Source organism: Benincasa hispida, chromosome 3 (genome assembly GCF_027475165.1).
Source record: "Benincasa hispida cultivar pf3 chromosome 3, pf3_genome.v1.1, whole genome shotgun sequence".
NCBI lineage: Eukaryota > Viridiplantae > Streptophyta > Magnoliopsida > Cucurbitales > Cucurbitaceae > Benincasa > Benincasa hispida.
In genome coordinates, this window is record NC_143480.1 from 13675789 (window position 1) to 13693380 (window position 17592).

The 17592-nt window shown below is 33.7% G+C and overlaps 3 protein-coding genes across 6 annotated transcripts; 2 read left to right on the forward strand and 1 right to left on the reverse strand.

Annotated features, from left to right (window-relative positions):
• The first annotated feature begins 2892 nt into the window (after nucleotides 1–2892).
• On the forward strand, nucleotides 2893–4305 carry LOC120074608 (cytochrome b561 and DOMON domain-containing protein At4g17280-like). Its single transcript, XM_039027775.2, has 3 exons — nucleotides 2893–3251; nucleotides 3550–3804; nucleotides 3894–4305. Exons 1-3 carry the CDS (start codon nucleotides 3051–3053, stop codon nucleotides 4176–4178), a joined length of 741 nt encoding a protein of 246 aa, XP_038883703.1. The 5' UTR covers nucleotides 2893–3050; the 3' UTR covers nucleotides 4179–4305.
• Nucleotides 4306–5053: 748 nt separating this feature from the next.
• Nucleotides 5054–10720, forward strand: LOC120074570 (Putative pyridoxal phosphate-dependent enzyme, YBL036C type). The gene is made up of 7 exons (XM_039027727.2): nucleotides 5054–5537; nucleotides 5692–5758; nucleotides 8784–8830; nucleotides 9277–9364; nucleotides 9930–10063; nucleotides 10185–10283; nucleotides 10485–10720. Exons 1-7 carry the CDS (start codon nucleotides 5307–5309, stop codon nucleotides 10557–10559), a joined length of 741 nt encoding a protein of 246 aa, XP_038883655.1. The 5' UTR covers nucleotides 5054–5306; the 3' UTR covers nucleotides 10560–10720.
• Nucleotides 10721–11664: 944 nt separating this feature from the next.
• Nucleotides 11665–16452, reverse strand: LOC120074686 (glycosyltransferase BC10-like). 4 transcript variants are annotated; one of them, XM_039027900.2, is made up of 11 exons: nucleotides 16061–16200; nucleotides 15710–15978; nucleotides 15500–15616; nucleotides 14206–14306; nucleotides 14028–14099; nucleotides 13786–13867; nucleotides 13386–13466; nucleotides 13165–13206; nucleotides 12957–13016; nucleotides 12608–12754; nucleotides 11665–12292 (listed from the first exon to the last, which is right to left on the reverse strand). In XM_039027900.2, the coding sequence occupies exons 2-11, from the start codon at nucleotides 15968–15970 to the stop codon at nucleotides 12110–12112; spliced, it is 1146 nt and encodes a 381-aa protein (XP_038883828.1). In that variant the 5' UTR covers nucleotides 15971–15978; nucleotides 16061–16200; the 3' UTR covers nucleotides 11665–12109. The 4 variants fall into 4 exon arrangements, with proteins under 4 accessions (XP_038883828.1, XP_090167577.1, XP_038883826.1 ...); XM_039027898.2 differs by having other exon boundaries at nucleotides 12259–12754; XM_090311451.1 differs by lacking the exon at nucleotides 14028–14099 and having other exon boundaries at nucleotides 15710–16452.
• Between the last annotated feature and the right edge of the window lie 1140 nt (nucleotides 16453–17592).

The following is a 17592-nucleotide window of genomic DNA, read 5'->3' on the forward strand; positions in this document are numbered from 1 at the left end:
CTGTATATTTGGTGTCTTGAGTCGTTCGTGTTGTTCCCGGCGAATTTCTAAAAAAACTAAGCTCAAATCGAACGTCGATTCCAAGAAGGTCGAATTTGTACAGTAGGCGACTGCACAGTAGCGCCGCGACATTGCAAGTGGCGAATAGAGTTTTTTCTCTGTAGCGTTGCGACACTAGGGCATAGCGTCGTGATGCTCTGGGACGGAGAAGAACGACCGGTTCACTAGTGGTCCGGCTCGATTTGGAGCTGGTTTAGGTCCGGTTTGCTTGGTTCGAGCAGTTCGAGGATGGTTCGATAGCTGGATGGTCCGGTTCCAGCTGTTTCAAGACTAGGTTCACTTGTTTCGAATCGGTTGAACTATTTATTATTGTAATAGGTAGTTTTTAGTTAATTAAATTAATATAAGCATTATATTAATTTAATTAATGCTTTTTGGAGTCCAATCCCAGTCCATAATTGTTATTTAAATTATGCATATGATATATGGTTTAATTGTTTTAAAATATGTCATAATGTGTGTCATATAGTAAAATCCCACCATAGGTTATGCATTATTCATATTATAAATGTTATAATATATGTTTGCATGATTTATTTTTATAGCATGCACATGCATCATATAATATAAATGTTATACTATATGCTTGCATGCATAAATAACATAGCCATGCATCCTTTATATAGTAATAGTTATAATATATAGTTTGGATGTATGGGTGCAATGTATGTTATTTACTTCATTAAGTGTTATATGTATATAGTGATGAAATGAGAGTTGCATGATGCATGACATTACTTTAGATAATTTTATAAAGTATGTCATTCGATGCAATGTATGTTTTTAATTTGTTTCATTTTTGTTTATAATCATTATAACAAAATGAAATTAGAAATTAAAATCAATAATTCATAATTGCATGCAAACTTAGGTAATTCATTTTTTTAAATAGTTTTAAAATTTGATTCACATAGACCTAAGGTCATAAATTTCTAATAAGATTAGAAATTAGATTAATCTTTTTAATTAATTTAATAGGATTAAATTGGTTATAATAAAAGATTAAATTGGTAGCAAACGTATCTATAAGGGACCTTTTGCCTAAATTTATAATGTATCTATAACAAATGTTTCAGTGATAGACTTCTATCAGTTTTTATCACCGATAGACTGATAGACTTCTATTAGCCTCTATCAAATAAGAATAAAATTTTGTTATTTTATGTAAATAATTTCCTTTATTTTTCTATTTTTAAAAATTCCCCTAAAAAAATTACATTTAAGTTTTTAAAAATTTTTTTTTTGATGAAAATCAAAGTATATATATATCAAAGTTATTTTATGAATTTTTATGAAATTGGTTATATAATAATAAGGTGTATTCTAATTTTTATAGTAAAAATTCTAATAGATAAAAAAGTTTTTTGTTAAACAAAAATCAACAATAAATTAACTTTAAGATTTATTAAAAGTATATGAACTAAAATTGGACATTTAAAAGTATAATGTTAAAATTGAACAAAACATCAAAGTATTATGAATCAAAATGTTATTTTAACCCTATATCAATTATTCTTTTAATATTTTTTAACCATGATCTTTGCATAATTCTCAAGATTTTCTATCATTTCAAAGTATCAGTTCATTCGTGTATCCCTCTTCTATCTAGACATTTAAAAGCAACTAACGTGTATAGAGTTTAAAAGCACATATTAAAATATGCTTTGTACATTTTATGAAATCTAATTTGGCTATTCGCTTTAATTTAAATATTGAAAGAAATCAAGTAAATATGAGTGCATGTATATATATATATATATATAGAAAACAGCCGAAAAGTTGGATGGTGTGACTGAAACATTGATTTGATTTGGAGCTCCTTTCTTTACGGCCAAAAGGAAAAACTCGATTAAAGTAAAAGTTATGAGATATGCAGAAAGAAAAAGCAAACCGTTTGTAATGTTAACATCTCTTAATTAGCCAGCTTCCCTGAAACTGCTACCAAAAAGAAAAGAAAAAAAAAGGAACTGTAAAAGAACAAATTATATATTTAATTATATATGCATATCAATTTATCGATTCTGATTGTTCCCTAAAATTATGAAAAACCTGCTTCCAAATGATTTATTCTCTAGTCGTAGAAGAAAAGCACATATTCTGATCTATTGGAAAAACATTGTTTTTTTGTAGATTATTTTTTCCACATTATTTGGTTTAAATAACCAAAAGTGATAAAAGATCTCAGATATTAGTGATTTTAGAAAAAGAGATTTAAGGCAATTGATTTTGTTAGCAATAATATTGATGTTTATTTCCAACTTTTTTTTATTTGATTTTTCAGATATTTAAAAATGATTCTAAACTATTATGTATGGTTTCACAAGTGATTTAAGAAAGAAAAATTACTCAAAGAGACATTTTTTTAATAAAATGACTAATACATAAGTGGGGCTAATTTAAATTTTTGTAGGAATGATTCTCGGTCAATTACTTTAATAAAATCAATTTCAACATTTTCAAAACATCAATATTTGAACCAAAAGTTATTTTTGATAATGACAAAAATAATTTTGGTCACATGAAAAAATTTTGATCACAAACACAATCTAGTGTATCTTTACCTAAAATAATACTTGGTTACTTAGTTATAAAGGAACTTAGTTAGTATCACTCATTTTCAAAAGTTATTACTCCAGATTCTAGTTACTACTTCAAATGGGTTGGCTAGGACATGTCGTAAGTTAAGAAGTTAAATTAAAAGTTCACATGTATAATTATTTTGTAAAAAATAATTATTAGGTGTAACTTAGGTTGCACCTAACTTTCCTCCTCTTAAAAAAATTAAAAAAATATTTTAAAAATAAAAAGCGATTTTTCATTGGGTGCAGTTCCGCTACACGGAACACCTAAGTTTTCCCTGCAAATTAAATCAACCATCAAACTTGATCAGCATACTTGTTTAAACCACCAGCTAGGCTCTAGCTGCCAATTTTGCTTTTAATTTCTTTTAAAACTTGGGCTTGTATCTGAGAGAGAAAGGAGGAGAGAGGATGGGTTCCCGTTTCCACTTCTTCCTAATTCTCAGCCTAGTAGTTTTGGCTATCTGTTCCATGGGTTGCTCAACTCCGACGGAGGCCAGGGCGGAGCAACAGGCAAATTCCACCTCCGTCCACAACCCAGATGCCAAAGTAACATCAGCTTCAAAAGTATGGAAGAGCCCTGGTTTGGGATACACCACTCTTTTAAGACACGTAAGAATTGAAGGATTTATCTTAATATTCATATTAGATTACCATTTTGATGATTTGTTTTGTGTTCTTATAAACAAGTAATAGTTAGCTGTTAGCTCGACTGCACCTATTTTCCATTTTCCAACTTGAAGTTTAATATGTCATGTGACTGGTTCTTTTTTTGTTTTGGGCGTTGCATATTAGTTAGTAGCTAAGTATGATTCTGGAATGCTCGTGAGTGTTAACAAAAAAGGAGTGATTTAAGAAATGAAAATAGATTAAATACTGATTATGAGAGAAGTATCGAGTTTGATCACAGGTTCATGGGGTTCTGAATATGATAGGATGGGGAACTTTAATGCCCATTGGGATTATTGTTGCTAGATATTTCAGACAAGAATTCCCAATGAATTGCGACCAATGGTATTCCGTTCATGCTGTCTGCCAAACTTGTGGTTATATTATGGGCACTGTCGGATGGGGCTTTGGACTCTCTATACTTAACTCTTCAAAACGCTCTCACCCATCATTCTTAATTCTCGGCATTTTCGTCATCCTCCTCGCCACCATTCAAGTAAGTAATTTAATATAAAGTATCAACTTTATTTAGTATTTGTGATTACGTAGTTATGGTGAGATAGTTTACCTTAGAAAACTTTGCAGATGTTTGCCATATGTGTGCAACCGAAGAAGGAGAGCGGGAGGCGGCGGTGGTGGGAAATATACCATCATGTTATGGGATATGTGATAATGACACTGATAATAGCAGACATATTTGAAGGAATCAATGCACAGCGCCACCCAGAAAAGTGGCGATGGGCTTACGTCGGTATACTTTCAGCTCTTGCACTTGTGGCCGCGGCTTTGGAACTCAACAGATGCATCAAGCTTAAACTCTTTAAACAAGCTATGAAATTAAATGCCAATATGTATTCTCACACTACTTGATTTTCAGGTTTCATCATCATCCTCCTCATCTCTCCACCACAATTTCCTCATCTCTACATCATTTTTTTGTGTATCCCACACTAATCAATCACATACAAAAAATAAATTAAAAAATATTTTATTAAAATAATGTAAGAAATGGTTTATTATATGACAAAATATGCAAATGAGTATACCTTAAAATGCATCGAAATTACAGTAATACATACTAATTCTATCTTCATTCATAAACTGACACCTCATCAAGTAATAGATTAATTGATTTATTGTTTCTTGGATCTCACACAATTCTTAAATAATACTATGGCAAACAATAAATTGAGGTAGCATGAAAATCACAATGTATTAGAAATTTTTTTGACGTAGTTAAGTATTATTCTATATTTATTTGGTTAAATTATAAAAAATATTCGTAAAATTTATATTTTATTTCAAAAATACTTTTATCAAAAGCTACATTATTGCTCATTCACCTCATATGTTTCAAAATTATCGTGTTAGATCATCACATCGATCATGTTTCGATGATGTTATTGGTGTAATAAGGGGAAGAATGATTTCATTCATTCAACTCACAAGATTAGAGTCCATCCCTTATCAATATACAATGAGCTCACAAATGATAAATTGACAGTTGCCTATTTAAAGAATATCTAATTTTCTAACAAGAAGAAAAATTGACTAACAGAATATACAATGACTTAATAATTGTTTCAAATCTCGGTTTTGAAAGTTTATGAAAATTTAGGAGCAATAATACAATTTTATTTTTAGAAGTATACAAATATTTTTAAACAAATAAACGTGTATTTTTATATAAAATTATTTTAAATAAGAAAACTGTTTATAAATAATAATAAAATTTTATTGTCTATGGGACGATCATAGACTGATTTTCTTACATGTGAAAACAATCCATAAATATTAACTATTTTTCTTTTTAAAAAAATTATGAAAAACTGAAAGATATGGGAATTGCGTATAGCGATGAGATTGGAAGGGGAATCTTGGCCACGACGTCGTTTCATAGCATTGCCTTCTTGTCCCTCGATTGCGTAACTGAAACGCCGAGAGCTCTCCCCTTCACTGTTTTAGAACAATCTGGAGCAGGAAGATTCTTGTACGGACATGGCCTCCTCAGCCGCCATAGAAGGCGCCGCCGCCGCATCGGCGGCGCTCAGGTCTGTGCTTCAGCGCGTTCAGCTAGCGGCCGAACGGTCCGGTCGTGGGCCTCAGCAGATCCGAGTAGTAGCTGTTAGCAAGACCAAGCCGGTTTCCATCATTCGTCAAGTCTACGATGCTGGCCACCGATGCTTTGGCGAGAATTACGTTCAGGAACTCGTTGAAAAGGCTCCTCAGGTTTTTTTTTCTTGCTCACTTTCCAACGGATTCCAAATTTAGCTATTGAGTTGAAACCTTTCTATTGTATGAGAATTAGTGGAATTTTGGAGAGAATTCATCGTCGATGATTCGGACTGGAACTATTTGACCTTACGATCATTGGAAATTGCAGCTTCCAGAGGATATTGAATGGCATTTCATCGGGAATTTGCAGAGCAACAAAGTGAAACCACTTCTGTGTATGATCAAATCCTTCTTCTAAATAATATTTTTAGTGCAGTGTGCAGGCAATCTTATAAAACTTGTTTACATGAGTTTAAGTTTGCACATGATACGAGTGTACAATTCAACTTACTTTGTAATCACACAAGAATATTGTGCTGTGCTCATATCAGTATAACAGTGCAGCAATTCCAATTATTGAGAGCTCGCCACCCTCGACTAAAGCTATCTAAATACATGACAGCCTAACGGAACTAAGCAGCTGAATGAAACCAATTAACTAACACAGAAAAAATAATGCTGGGCTGGACAGATAGCACCGGTAGCTCCAATAAGCTTGCCAAAATATAAATATCGAACTAGTTCATGCTAACCATTATAAAATCCAATAGAAAGAATAACAAGCTAACTTGCTTCAACAATCAAATTGAAAATCTAGGAAAATCTATATCAGGCCTTCAGTGGAATCTCAAGCTATAGGATGAGTCCTTTTTGGGGGTGATGGAGGGAAATAAGCAATGTTGTCATTGAGACATTGAATTCTGTCATAATTACAGAAAGGGGAGGAAAGCCTCAACCCATGCTATTGAAGTTGCAAAAGGGAATTTTCAAGTACAAAGACTTGATGAGGCATAGTTACATAAAGGTTAGAAGAATTTGTACTAAGTCAAAGCTTCAAAAGCAATATAGTTACATAGAAGATAAAACAATTTATCTTCCCTCCCAAAATTCTCACATTTCCATGAAAATTTTAGGTTTAGCTTCAAAGGAATGTACTCCAAAACAAAAATGAAGGAGGTTTTTGGTGTTGCTTGGAAATGTGGTTGACCATTTAAACATACTAAAAATTTCTGCTAAAATCAAGAGGCTAGAAATTAACTGGTGGAAAGATGGAGGCGTTCATTACTGACTCTGTACATAATGCCTTAATTAGGAAATACACAGCTACTGGGATTCTTCTTTTAGGATCTTCATGATTAGTTTGTATATTAGAGTTCCTGAGTGTAGATTTTCAACTTTTAAGGAGAAGAGCCCCTTTTAAATTGACATAAAAGGTCCTGGTTAAGAGCATGGGACTATGGGAGTTATTGAAGACATCGTTTAATTGCAATTTACAACTAAACTACATGTACGGTTTCTTAGCCAAAGCCAATTATCTTGATCAGAACTAGGCAAATATTTATAGTATGGGCTACATGAAATAAATCCATTCTTGGCTTTCGTGTCATTAAGTTCCTCTTAACGTCAAGATCCATTAGAGAAATCAACATTGCAAATTTAGCACAAGCAGAAGCTTTTACTGTTGAATATAACATGAAGAGGGTTATAATTTTTCACATCGAAGCCTTTAGCTAAGCCTAAATCAAGAAATTTGGAGAGAAGTGTGCTAAGAATCCACTACGAGAGTCATGAGTAAAGTTCTGAGGGGATTGCTTGTCTAATACTCCTAGAGGCTGATATTTTTCTCCTTGGCTTTCCATTCTCAATCAAATTTCAAGAGGCTTCGTGACATTCTCTTTTAAGAGTTAAGATTCTATTGGTCTGTTTTCATGCTTGTTGCGTTCTATATCTTTGTTATTCACCATATTTCTCCAGTAGAGCATTCACAATCTCATTGTAAGAGAGAATTTTCCTGTTATAATTGACCACAAAAATTGATGAAATCTGTGCTTTCATCCCCGTACTAAAGCTATTTAGACCTGCACTTTTGGCTCCTAAAACTCACATTTAAGATTGCATCATGGAGCTGATATTTAAGGAAGCTTCCAAGATTTTTTTGCTGGAAGAGAGGAAAGGAGTCTTCCAAGTCATCTAAAGATTTACTCTCAGCAATAATGCTGATTTTAGTGGAGTGAATTCAGTCAAACTCTTGAGTCCATTTCTTCAGTGAAGCCTTGAAAGATTTGGGGATAAATTCCATTTCACGTACATTCCAATAGCAGAATAGTTTCAACTTTCCACAGAAGGGAGGGATCCATTTGAAATTAGCAGCCACTGACCTCTTCAGTTTTTAGTCTAGATACTCTAAACCTCTTGTACTTATTGATCCAATCTTGAGAAGCTAGGAGCCTAGTTGCTGGCTGTAGATTGTTTGTTGAATGCTACCATAATGAACAATGTTGGAGGTGTTCACATTGCCATGATTATTGCTTAACTCATGTCTAGGTCCTAGATCATTCTTGAAAACTTAAAACCATGAAAATTTTGCTTAGAAAAGAAGTAACATTTGACCATTGAAATCCGAACTTGCCTTCATTTCAAGATCAACCATCTCGTGAGTTTCAACTTATTTTTCCATAACTCTTGAGAAAAATAATTTTCTTGATTAACAAGCTTTATTCCAGTATTTCCATTGGTTTCCATCATTGCCATTTTCTTCATTTTGTTGAGCTTGAGCAGCCAGATCTGCTTTAGGTCGTAGTTTGACTAAGTTTATTTAAATTAGAGCCTGTTTCTTTATGGTTAACTTTACAAACTCAACTCAACTTTGTCATTTAGGAGGAATTTTATTATTCTATTCATATCAATATGTAAGGACGCCTCCAGGATCAACAAAATACAAGTTTCACACATTTCAAGAGGGTGGAGATCTCCCAAGTACTGGTTTTACACCAACAAATACAAAATAAGCATAAATCCAAAATACAACACACATTATAAATATAATTAACTGCACAACTAACTAAGGGGATGGATTTCCACCCCTGCCCCTCCTAACATTAGTATGGATAAGTGGGGGCCTAACACAATACATCAATAAAGTCATCTTGCATCTGATGTGCTCAACTCAACAGCAAACAATACTCAACTAAAGCTAACCAAATGCATAATTGACAAACGTGTACTAAATGTGATGCCGAGTTTGTCATTTTCTTTCCTAAAAAAAATAATTAAATTGGATAATTAGTTGGTTTTTTGGACTATAAATTTTTATATTCTGCCATTTCATCTAAGCAGATGGTTTTCAAGACTTTTATTTGCTTCTTTTCATCTGCTTTTGTTCCTTCATTTCTAACTGTTACTTTTACAATAACCATACAGCTGGCGTCCCAAACCTGGCAGTTGTAGAGAGTGTAGATGATGAAAAGGTACTCTTCTTATTAGTTGTCTGAAATTCTTTGAGTTGAAGGTCATCTTCACCTCAAAGTTAAATTGGAAATTCTTAAAGTCACTTCCCAATATTTTGTTTTAATTATGCGTTGATTGTTTCTCTTTCCTTGGGTTGCGTTGAATTTGGTTTTTAGCATGCAGTTGAAAAACTGTCATTGAGTGGTAATTGAACTTGGTGATTCTGATTTACTAACTGAAACAACCAACGTGGGGTCCATTTTCAAGAATTTTTCTCTGTGTTTTTATTGTTGATGGTTTTCCGTCAATTTTGGATTTAGGCCTGCCTTGTCTTGTCTCATTGGATCATGCCTAACACTAAGCTTTCATGTTTTCATAAGAAATTTTAATTCAAATGATTAACATTGTTTTTCTTTATGCTGTACACTATGACTTCCTTTTCAATTTGCTTAAAAAAATTTCTCAGATTGCTAACCGTTTGGATCGGATGGTTGAAAGTATTGGGAGGAAGCCTCTTAAAGTGTTTATCCAAGTGAATACAAGTGGAGAAGAATGTATGTTATTATTCCTTGCGGAGACTATTAGTTCCTGTTTCTAAATTGATGGTCACCACTTAAGTGGAGTTTAATGATAATTTTAAGAGATTTGATTTGCAAGATTCTGGTGCAAAATTTTTTAAATTATCTTATTGACCTACAGGATTAGGCAACAGTGTTGTAATTGTTTGCATAAAGCATGCTCTAATTATTCTTTTTACGTACTTTTTTTGTCCTCAGTTAACTTAAGCTACCTGATTTCACAATACATTTAGACATAAGGGTTCCTTTTCAACAGAGCTCTAACCTTTTTTTCTTTCGAGAATTTTCCAGATCAGAATTTAGAATGACGAAGCTTGTTCGGTTTTTTATACCGTTCATCGTGTGGTTTTCCATTTGTTAGTAACCTTAGCATAATATCGGGACATTTTTCAAAAAACTAGATTGTTGATAGTGTATCTTGTAGAACACTGGTGATGTTATTATCTATTAGTACGTCAGGCAACTTTATTACGCTAGATTTTAACTTAATCATAGAATGTTGTAGTCCCTCGAGTAATGTTTTTCCCTTAATTATGTGCAGCAAAATCAGGTGTTGAGCCCTCTGGGTGTGTGGAGCTTGCTAAACATGTTAGCTTGAACTGCCCAAATCTTCAGTTTTCTGGGCTAATGACAATTGGAATGTTAGATTATACATCCACACCAGAAAACTTCAAGGTGATAAAACCCTTCACTCCAAAGCCCAACTTCACCTTACCCACCATTCCCCTGTTACGAGAAACTTATCAAGTTTGTTTGCATCTTATGCTCTTACTAATTGGTTATATATTGGTTGCAGTTATTGGCTAACTGTAGAACTGAGGTTTGCAAAGCACTTGAAATATCAGAAGAACAATGTGAGCTATCAATGGGAATGTCAGCAGACTTCGAACAAGCTGTAAGAATGATCATCTTTAGAATGTAGTATCTGCTTGAATACATATAGATAAACTTGGCCTAAAGCATCGCCAAGCTGAACGAACTCGAAAAAGTTGGATGGGCCAAGTGTTTTTCAATTTTTTAGACACAGAAGGGTAGAATTTGTACAGGGGGACGCTTTATAGAACGATTGTTAACTCGTACTCTGCATGTCTTGCAGGTTGAAATGGGAAGTACAAATGTGAGGATCGGATCTACCATATTTGGAGCGAGGGAATATCCCAAGAAAAAGTGAATTTTGCATATTAGAGATCTATGAGCTTCTCGTGGTAATCATTTTGATGAAACAGTCTTTGTCTAATATATACACCGATCTTTGAATAAAATATCAGTAAAGAAAGCATCCAACTTCAGTAATTATTAGCAAAGAACACTGAAGTGAAGGCTTTATGTTCAGATCGACACATCTTTGCTCCCTCTGAAGATAGATGGAGATATGATTATACTGAGATTTGGATTCAACTGCAAAGGGTTTTTTTTTTCTTTTTTCTTTTAATGATTTTAAAATAATGATCTGAATACTTATATTTGGGATGTAAAATTTAAGAAGTATTTTAATTCTTGGATATTTCAAAAATACTCCGTCAATATTTTAGATAAGTTTCATTCATTTTATATATTTTTTTTTAATTGACTTAGTCAATTTGGTTTTAGTAAAATATTATAGTGATAAACATTTTAAAAATAAAATTTATTTCTAATCAAAAAAACAAAATGTACATCTTTTATTTGTTGGTGGACAATTATCTATTCAAAAGTTGAGATCATCTAGCCTATCCCCTTGACTAAAATTATAATAAAGCAAAACCATGCAGACAATCATTTGTGACAACCCAGAATCGAAAAAGGATAAATATTTAGAGATGATATTAATTTAAATTATAAATTAATAATTATATCGACTTAAACTATTTTAGATTATATCATTGTATCGATTTAAATTTGAACTTTCATAAATATGTTTAATTATTAAACGTTCCATTAAATCCAGGATTTAAATTGATATATTTATAATTATACATATAATTATTAATTTAAAATTTAAATTAATACAATTATTAATTTATAACTTAAATTGATATCACTTACCAAATTTAAATTTATATTTAGGGACATAAATTGATATTTTACCCCAAAAAAAATCCAAAAAATCCAAATCTTTTTAATTGATTTTATTGAAGGTAAAGCTAGGTGACCCAAGGGTTTGGACCATAGGGTGAAATCAGTCGTTGGGGGAAAGAATATTATTACCAGTTCGGATTAATTAATATCAAAATTTTCATTCCTGATAAGAACAATAATGTCAACAAAGTAGCCACTATAATGAATAAACGAGCATATAAATGAACAAATTAACTCTATATTACATGTCAAATTGAACTTTAATGTTGGTAATTGACACGACTTTCCACTCTGGTCTCGCATCCCACACTTGGCCTAAAAAAAAAGAACCCTCGAAATTACATCAAAATCAAGCGTACAGCAACCATCTTTTCGACATGTACAGGGCAGTTCCTCTTCTAAAATGGCTGACAATGCCGATACACCTTGAACAGAGAGACTACCTTGAAACGATCCATTTTTTCATGTGAAGATACAGTCAAATGAAAACAGGGACCAACAAATGTTTAAGTTAGATGGGCAAACTAATTTCAGGAGAGTATTTAACTCACGCAGGCCTCAAAGAATTTTAACTAATTTCAAGAGACAACATTTATGGTTAAAAACTTTGTGGAATATTTAATCTGTTAACTAGGTGACTATGATGAATGAGAATAGTTCAATTCAGTAGATCTTTTTGTCTAATAATGCTGAGGCATCAAAGTGGCTCACTACTCCCTCACTTAATAATCGCATAGCAGCTCCCTGAGAAAATTTTCTGGCAAATAAAAAACAAGAGACAAAAGTTGAATTATTTCGACACCATTCCGTCCTGAATTCAGTCTCATAGTAGATATGGTTGATTCCCTGTCAAAATAATACACGTCAAACAACATAGTATACACTAGACAATGCATAAATTTAAAAAAGGAAACAGATTTACCAATCAATAGAGTAATTCAGATATGGTTGGTTTTGTCATATAAAATAGACGTCAATCCTTATAGCATCATCATAAACCAAGAATTTCAACAAACAATGAAGAAAATAGAATGACGGCATTAAATAAAAGCTAAAGCATTTAATTTCATAAGAAACCATGTTTATCCACACGTTTAAATAAACTAACACAATCACAAAAACAAAAACAAAACGAGAGAAATAACGCAATGTAATAGCAACCTTTATTTCCTTAATCTGCCGAGGTCCAGCATTAGCATAGCTAAACGTAATAGGATGCCATCCCTTATTCTCCATTGTAGTGGTTGACTGATTCCACAGCGTGTAAGTTACTGTTCTTCGTTCAAGTTCACCTTCGAGTTCATTTAACTACAGAGTAAACACAAGAAAGTGTGTTGTTACGTTGTAAATTATTTGTGAAACTCAACCTATCTCAGACAACAAATTTACAGTCACTGCCTGGAAAGGGTTACAAACTCATGTCCCAAGATGGGGATGAGAAAGAGAGAGAGAGAAGAGTCCATGGAGAAGGAAAAGATATCACGGCCTCAGAAGACAAATCTGTACTCACAGCAAGCAATGTTTGGACATAGTGTTCATCTGGAATACAGTTGTGCTGCTTTTGAAGTTTCTACAATCAGAATGAAAGAATTGAAATGGATAACAGTACCATACAGAACAATCTTAGTAGATAATATCCAAAATAATGAATAAACGTTTCTTAACAACATGCATATTTGTTGGATTGAAGTTCTTCATATACTCAAATAATCACTTACAATGTTCATATTTCCTTTGCTGGCATCCACAGGCGGCCTTCGCTGTAGTTTAGAAGAAGTATAAATTTTATAAACAATACCAAAAAGATGAAAATGTTATATATTGTTTTTATGCGTTACATGTCAATGTGTGTATGAATGATAGTCTTCACATAGAAGAAATAAGTAATTGCACTTGGATCGTAGTTGATAAATGAAAGAATTTTCCACAGAACACATACCTTGCAGAATAATCCAAAGATCGGGAATATGATATCATCATCCACAACTACTTCTGCATGACTACGAATCAAACTGATCCACTGCAATTTAACCACAGATCAAGATAATTCCACTCATCATGATTGTTTATAATCCAACTAATTGGCATTTACACACACGAGAGTAGAAACTATTTTGTCTAATGCATCTTAAATATTAAGTAATAAATAGGACATACTTCTTTCCTTTGGATACTTCAAAGAACATTACAGCTGAAAATGAAAATAATAACTACTGAAACACAAAACATGGATACAAAAACTATTTCTCATAGTTGAATCTGGATAACCAAGCAAAGGACCAAAAAGTAAACAAAAAAAATATCCAAGAAAAATTAGTGTGAAAATTGTGATGGATGACCTGGGAACCTTTTCTCCATTTGCTCTTAGGTATAGCAGGTGACATTTTTGGGTTATAGCGACCCTCCTTTGCATCAAGAAAACTACAATAAAAGTGAGAAAATACATATCAAACAGTTAAGGTCGCATAAATAGAAATTTCACCATGAAAGCTATAAAATTAGGCTAATATCTAAAATTTGGCAGCAAATGGTCAACAAAGAATCAGTGCTTGGCACCTCAGAGTCAAAGCCCTCCATCTACCTGTCCACGAAACTCCTTGGGGAAGCCATGAGATAGCTGTATATATAGCTAAAATTGTATAGTGGAACGCAACTGCAGCATGAGAATCCAAATCTTAAAAGACGTTGTGAAGAACCTAACTTCACAGATTAAAATGTTCAAAGAGCACTGGAAAGTGGCGGTGGGGATTGTAAAACACCTGTCTGATAGAAGAACAAATCTCTGGTTAGCAGGATCCTCAAGTGCTGCTTCAAGTAATAACCTCTCTGCAGCAATCATACTTGACTTTCCCCAGGCCACCTACAACGTAACATCACTTTAATGCAATCGATTTCAAAAAATAAAAACTTGGCAAATTTTTATACTATTGCTAAATTTTAGTTGGAAAGCCACCCAAGCTGAACAGAAACGTTAAGTGAAAGATAAACTGAGCACCAGTATTGTGAATTGAATTTGAATACAAGGAAAACATCACATACCTCAACATGATTTCTCCCCACTATTTAGAAATAGAGAGTAATTGATAATTTCATCATAATTATGGTACCAAACCTGCCTATAAAGAACAATACTCCTAGTGCCCAAGGGACATTGTCATCCTTTGACTAGCTAGGGTGAAGTATTTACAGAGATCCTCTCACCTTGATTAAGGTTAGACTTGTTTGATCACTGAGTTTACCACTCACTGGGGAATAGCCTATATGCTCTTCAATTAATACAAAGGGAACACCACACTTTGAGATGACCTCATGCCTTGTCAAGCCTCTGGAGTTAAATTTCCTATGATTTTCCAAGTACGCACACCTATTATTCAAGGCCGAGTGCGCTCATCCTATGTACTTCTGGGTCAGGACCTTCTTGTTAGACTCAGAACTTCTCGATGTGCTACGTTTTGTCCTAAGTTGCATAGAACTAATGGTAGGTGACATGTAGGCACACAATTCTCCAGAAGATTCACTTCACCCATAATGATGGTGTCCCATTCCATAGTGGTGGTAGCTAATGAGGTCTTTACGATGCTATAGAAGAAGATCTCATAGCCAATTTGGAGCCCTATGGAGGCTAATTGATTGCACTCTGTATCCAGTACATGTAGTAGGCCTATTGGGTTTCCTTCCCCAGCGACGGGACAACTAGTTTCGGGAATAACTTTTGGCGGAATCTTGTCGTCAATTAAGATTCTCAACTAACACTATGCTATATCTGCAGTCAGCCTAAATAATCTATACATCGACATAACATCAGAAGCCGATAAGAGTATAGATAAAGAAAACAATAAGCTGCCCATTCCAAGATACGCCAACCAGCTAGGCTAAACTTGTACAAAAGATCATATTAGACGAAGAGTTCGTCCCTCACACACACACAAAAACGGGTAAGGAACAAATTATCCATTATTCTCAAGTTTGAAGGTAAAGCATACACGGATGGCGAATGCTATGGAAAAACATTACAGAAAGAACTTCGTTTCATCAGAACACACATCATGTTACCTGTATGCTATTATCCAATTGTCGTCCAAAAAAGAAATGCGACCTTGTGGTCGATTCATCGAACACAAATCCGGGCGCCGAGTGAATATAAATCGAGAAGTTCGCAACGTCGCCATTCTGGAATTTTAAAAAAAAATGCAAATTATTTTCCCAACTCGCAGAGAATGCCAAATCGAAGATACTTTTGCAGGAGTAGAAACTACTAACAACCTCAAAGAAGCTTCCCCAAAGAAAATCAAGAGGAAGGTTCCGACGAGTGAGAAACAAGAAGGCGATCTTAGGGCGGCCTAAAAATGAATCAGAAGGAGGACGCAATCGACGAGATAATGAAGCAGAGGCGAGGTCGGTCCGAGAAGACGAATGAAGCCTAATAAGAGCGAGAATGCAAATAGCAAGAGAGAAGGTGATGAGAAGCTTCCAACTGAACCAGATAAGGCTGCGGGCAGGTGCTAGAGGAGCTTTCTTCTTCATTGTTCTTCCTGGAAATGATCAAAAGAAGACTCATGCAGAGAATCGGAAAGAAAACGGAGCAAAACAAAGGAGAGAGAGAGAATGGAATACATGGAAGAGGTGGCGGTTCCGCCGGGGAGATAATTAATAAACAAAAACGCATCAGAGAAAGGGATGACGGTAGCGAAATGTGAACGGAATTTGGAAGACTTTCTCGGGAACTCCATGAACAGAACAGGCAACAACTGTAATACGTCGTCGTACGGTTGAGTTTGTTAAATGGGCCATCCCATCTGGGCTACCATTCCCATTTGTGTCGTGCCGCTCCCAGCACAGGGCGTATGGCGGGAAGGGCGTAGTTACCAGGCCTCGTGGCCCCTTAAAATTTATAGGGGTACTTTCCGTGGGTTAGATTGAATTGGATTCAATTTTAGTTCCAACTCAATTATTCGAGTTATAAATTTGTTTAACTTAAATAATCTTCGATTTTCATATAAAATATCCTTTTTAGGCCAAATATTTCAAGAAAGGAATTCTTTAAATTCGATTTTTTTTAAAGTTTACCCTTTTTGTTATTTTTATTTTTGGTTTTTAGATATATTTACCTATTTTGGAAACTCTATTTATTATAGAGAGAAAATATACATTTAATAATGTTTTTTTTTTTGGAGGGGAAAAATGCATTTATTTTTTAGACTTTTCCCTTTATTTAATTTAATTTGAGAGAGAAAATGCATTTAATGAAATTTTATTTTCTATATTTTGTTGGTTTCACTTTTTTTTTTTTTTTTTTTTTTTTTGCGGATTCATGGTTATTTAAAATAGACCTCAGAACATTTTTGTTAGGTATTTAAAAATATTATAACCAATATATGAAAGATATCAGAGTGTGTAAATTAGAGATTAATTCAACGTATAATCTAATATATGAAATACATTAAAGTATATATCATGAATTTCATTTATGGTATATATATCCATTTAAAATTCCAACACATCAAAATTTGTATATATCACAATTTATAAAATTTAAACAAAAAAAAACTCTTAATTACTTTTTATATTCTTATAAATACCTTGAAATATTGTCAATACACATTATAATATTATCAATAGACCTTTGAATATATACAGAATTAAGATTAGTAGATATTACAATATACATCGAATTTCTTTATAACATATATATTTAGGGTTAAAAAAAAAGTTATCCTCGATCTTTGTGTGGTAGATTTGTATAGGCAGCACAAACAAAGTCAATCTTCATCTCTCCATCTTTATATGGAGGGTTATAACACATAACCCCTATCTTCATCTATTATTCTTCAGCCATGGTTGCCATGGATCTGCGACTGGATCTTGGTGTGCAGCAAACGAAGGGAACAAACCGGGAATGGGAGAGAGATTCAATGAGAAGACTAGCGGCTTACCTCGGCAACCAGCAGCCGGTGTTGTGCAAAAGTCGACAATCGAATCCAACAAGCGAATGGCGGCGGTGGCGGTCGACCGAATGGTGTCAGTGAACGACAAACTGGTGAACAACAGAGGTGGCGGTCAACCAAATTCAATGGGCAAACAACAATAGTGGAGGAGTGTGAAATCGCCGAAAAGAGAAAAGAGATGGAGGAGGAAGGAGAAAAGAG

Bases quoted from the DNA above. Each gene is read 5' to 3' on its own strand.
- LOC120074608 (XM_039027775.2), top strand. From the start codon at position 3,051: ATGGGTTCCCGTTTCCACTTCTTCCTAATTCTCAGCCTAGTAGTTTTG. The intron at 3,252-3,549 runs GTAAGAATTGAA...GTTTGATCACAG, and splicing joins ACACCACTCTTTTAAGACAC to GTTCATGGGGTTCTGAATAT. The intron at 3,805-3,893 runs GTAAGTAATTTA...AAAACTTTGCAG, and splicing joins TCCTCCTCGCCACCATTCAA to ATGTTTGCCATATGTGTGCA.
- LOC120074570 (XM_039027727.2), top strand. From the start codon at position 5,307: ATGGCCTCCTCAGCCGCCATAGAAGGCGCCGCCGCCGCATCGGCGGCG. The intron at 10,064-10,184 runs GTGATAAAACCC...TATTGGTTGCAG, and splicing joins CCACACCAGAAAACTTCAAG to TTATTGGCTAACTGTAGAAC. The intron at 10,284-10,484 runs GTAAGAATGATC...CATGTCTTGCAG, and splicing joins CAGCAGACTTCGAACAAGCT to GTTGAAATGGGAAGTACAAA.
- LOC120074686 (XM_039027898.2), bottom strand. From the start codon at position 15,970: ATGAAGAAGAAAGCTCCTCTAGCACCTGCCCGCAGCCTTATCTGGTTC. The intron at 15,617-15,709 runs GTTGTTAGTAGT...TTAAAATTCCAG, and splicing joins TTTGGGGAAGCTTCTTTGAG to AATGGCGACGTTGCGAACTT. The intron at 14,307-15,499 runs GTAACATGATGT...GTTACGTTGTAG, and splicing joins AATTGGATAATAGCATACAG to GTGGCCTGGGGAAAGTCAAG.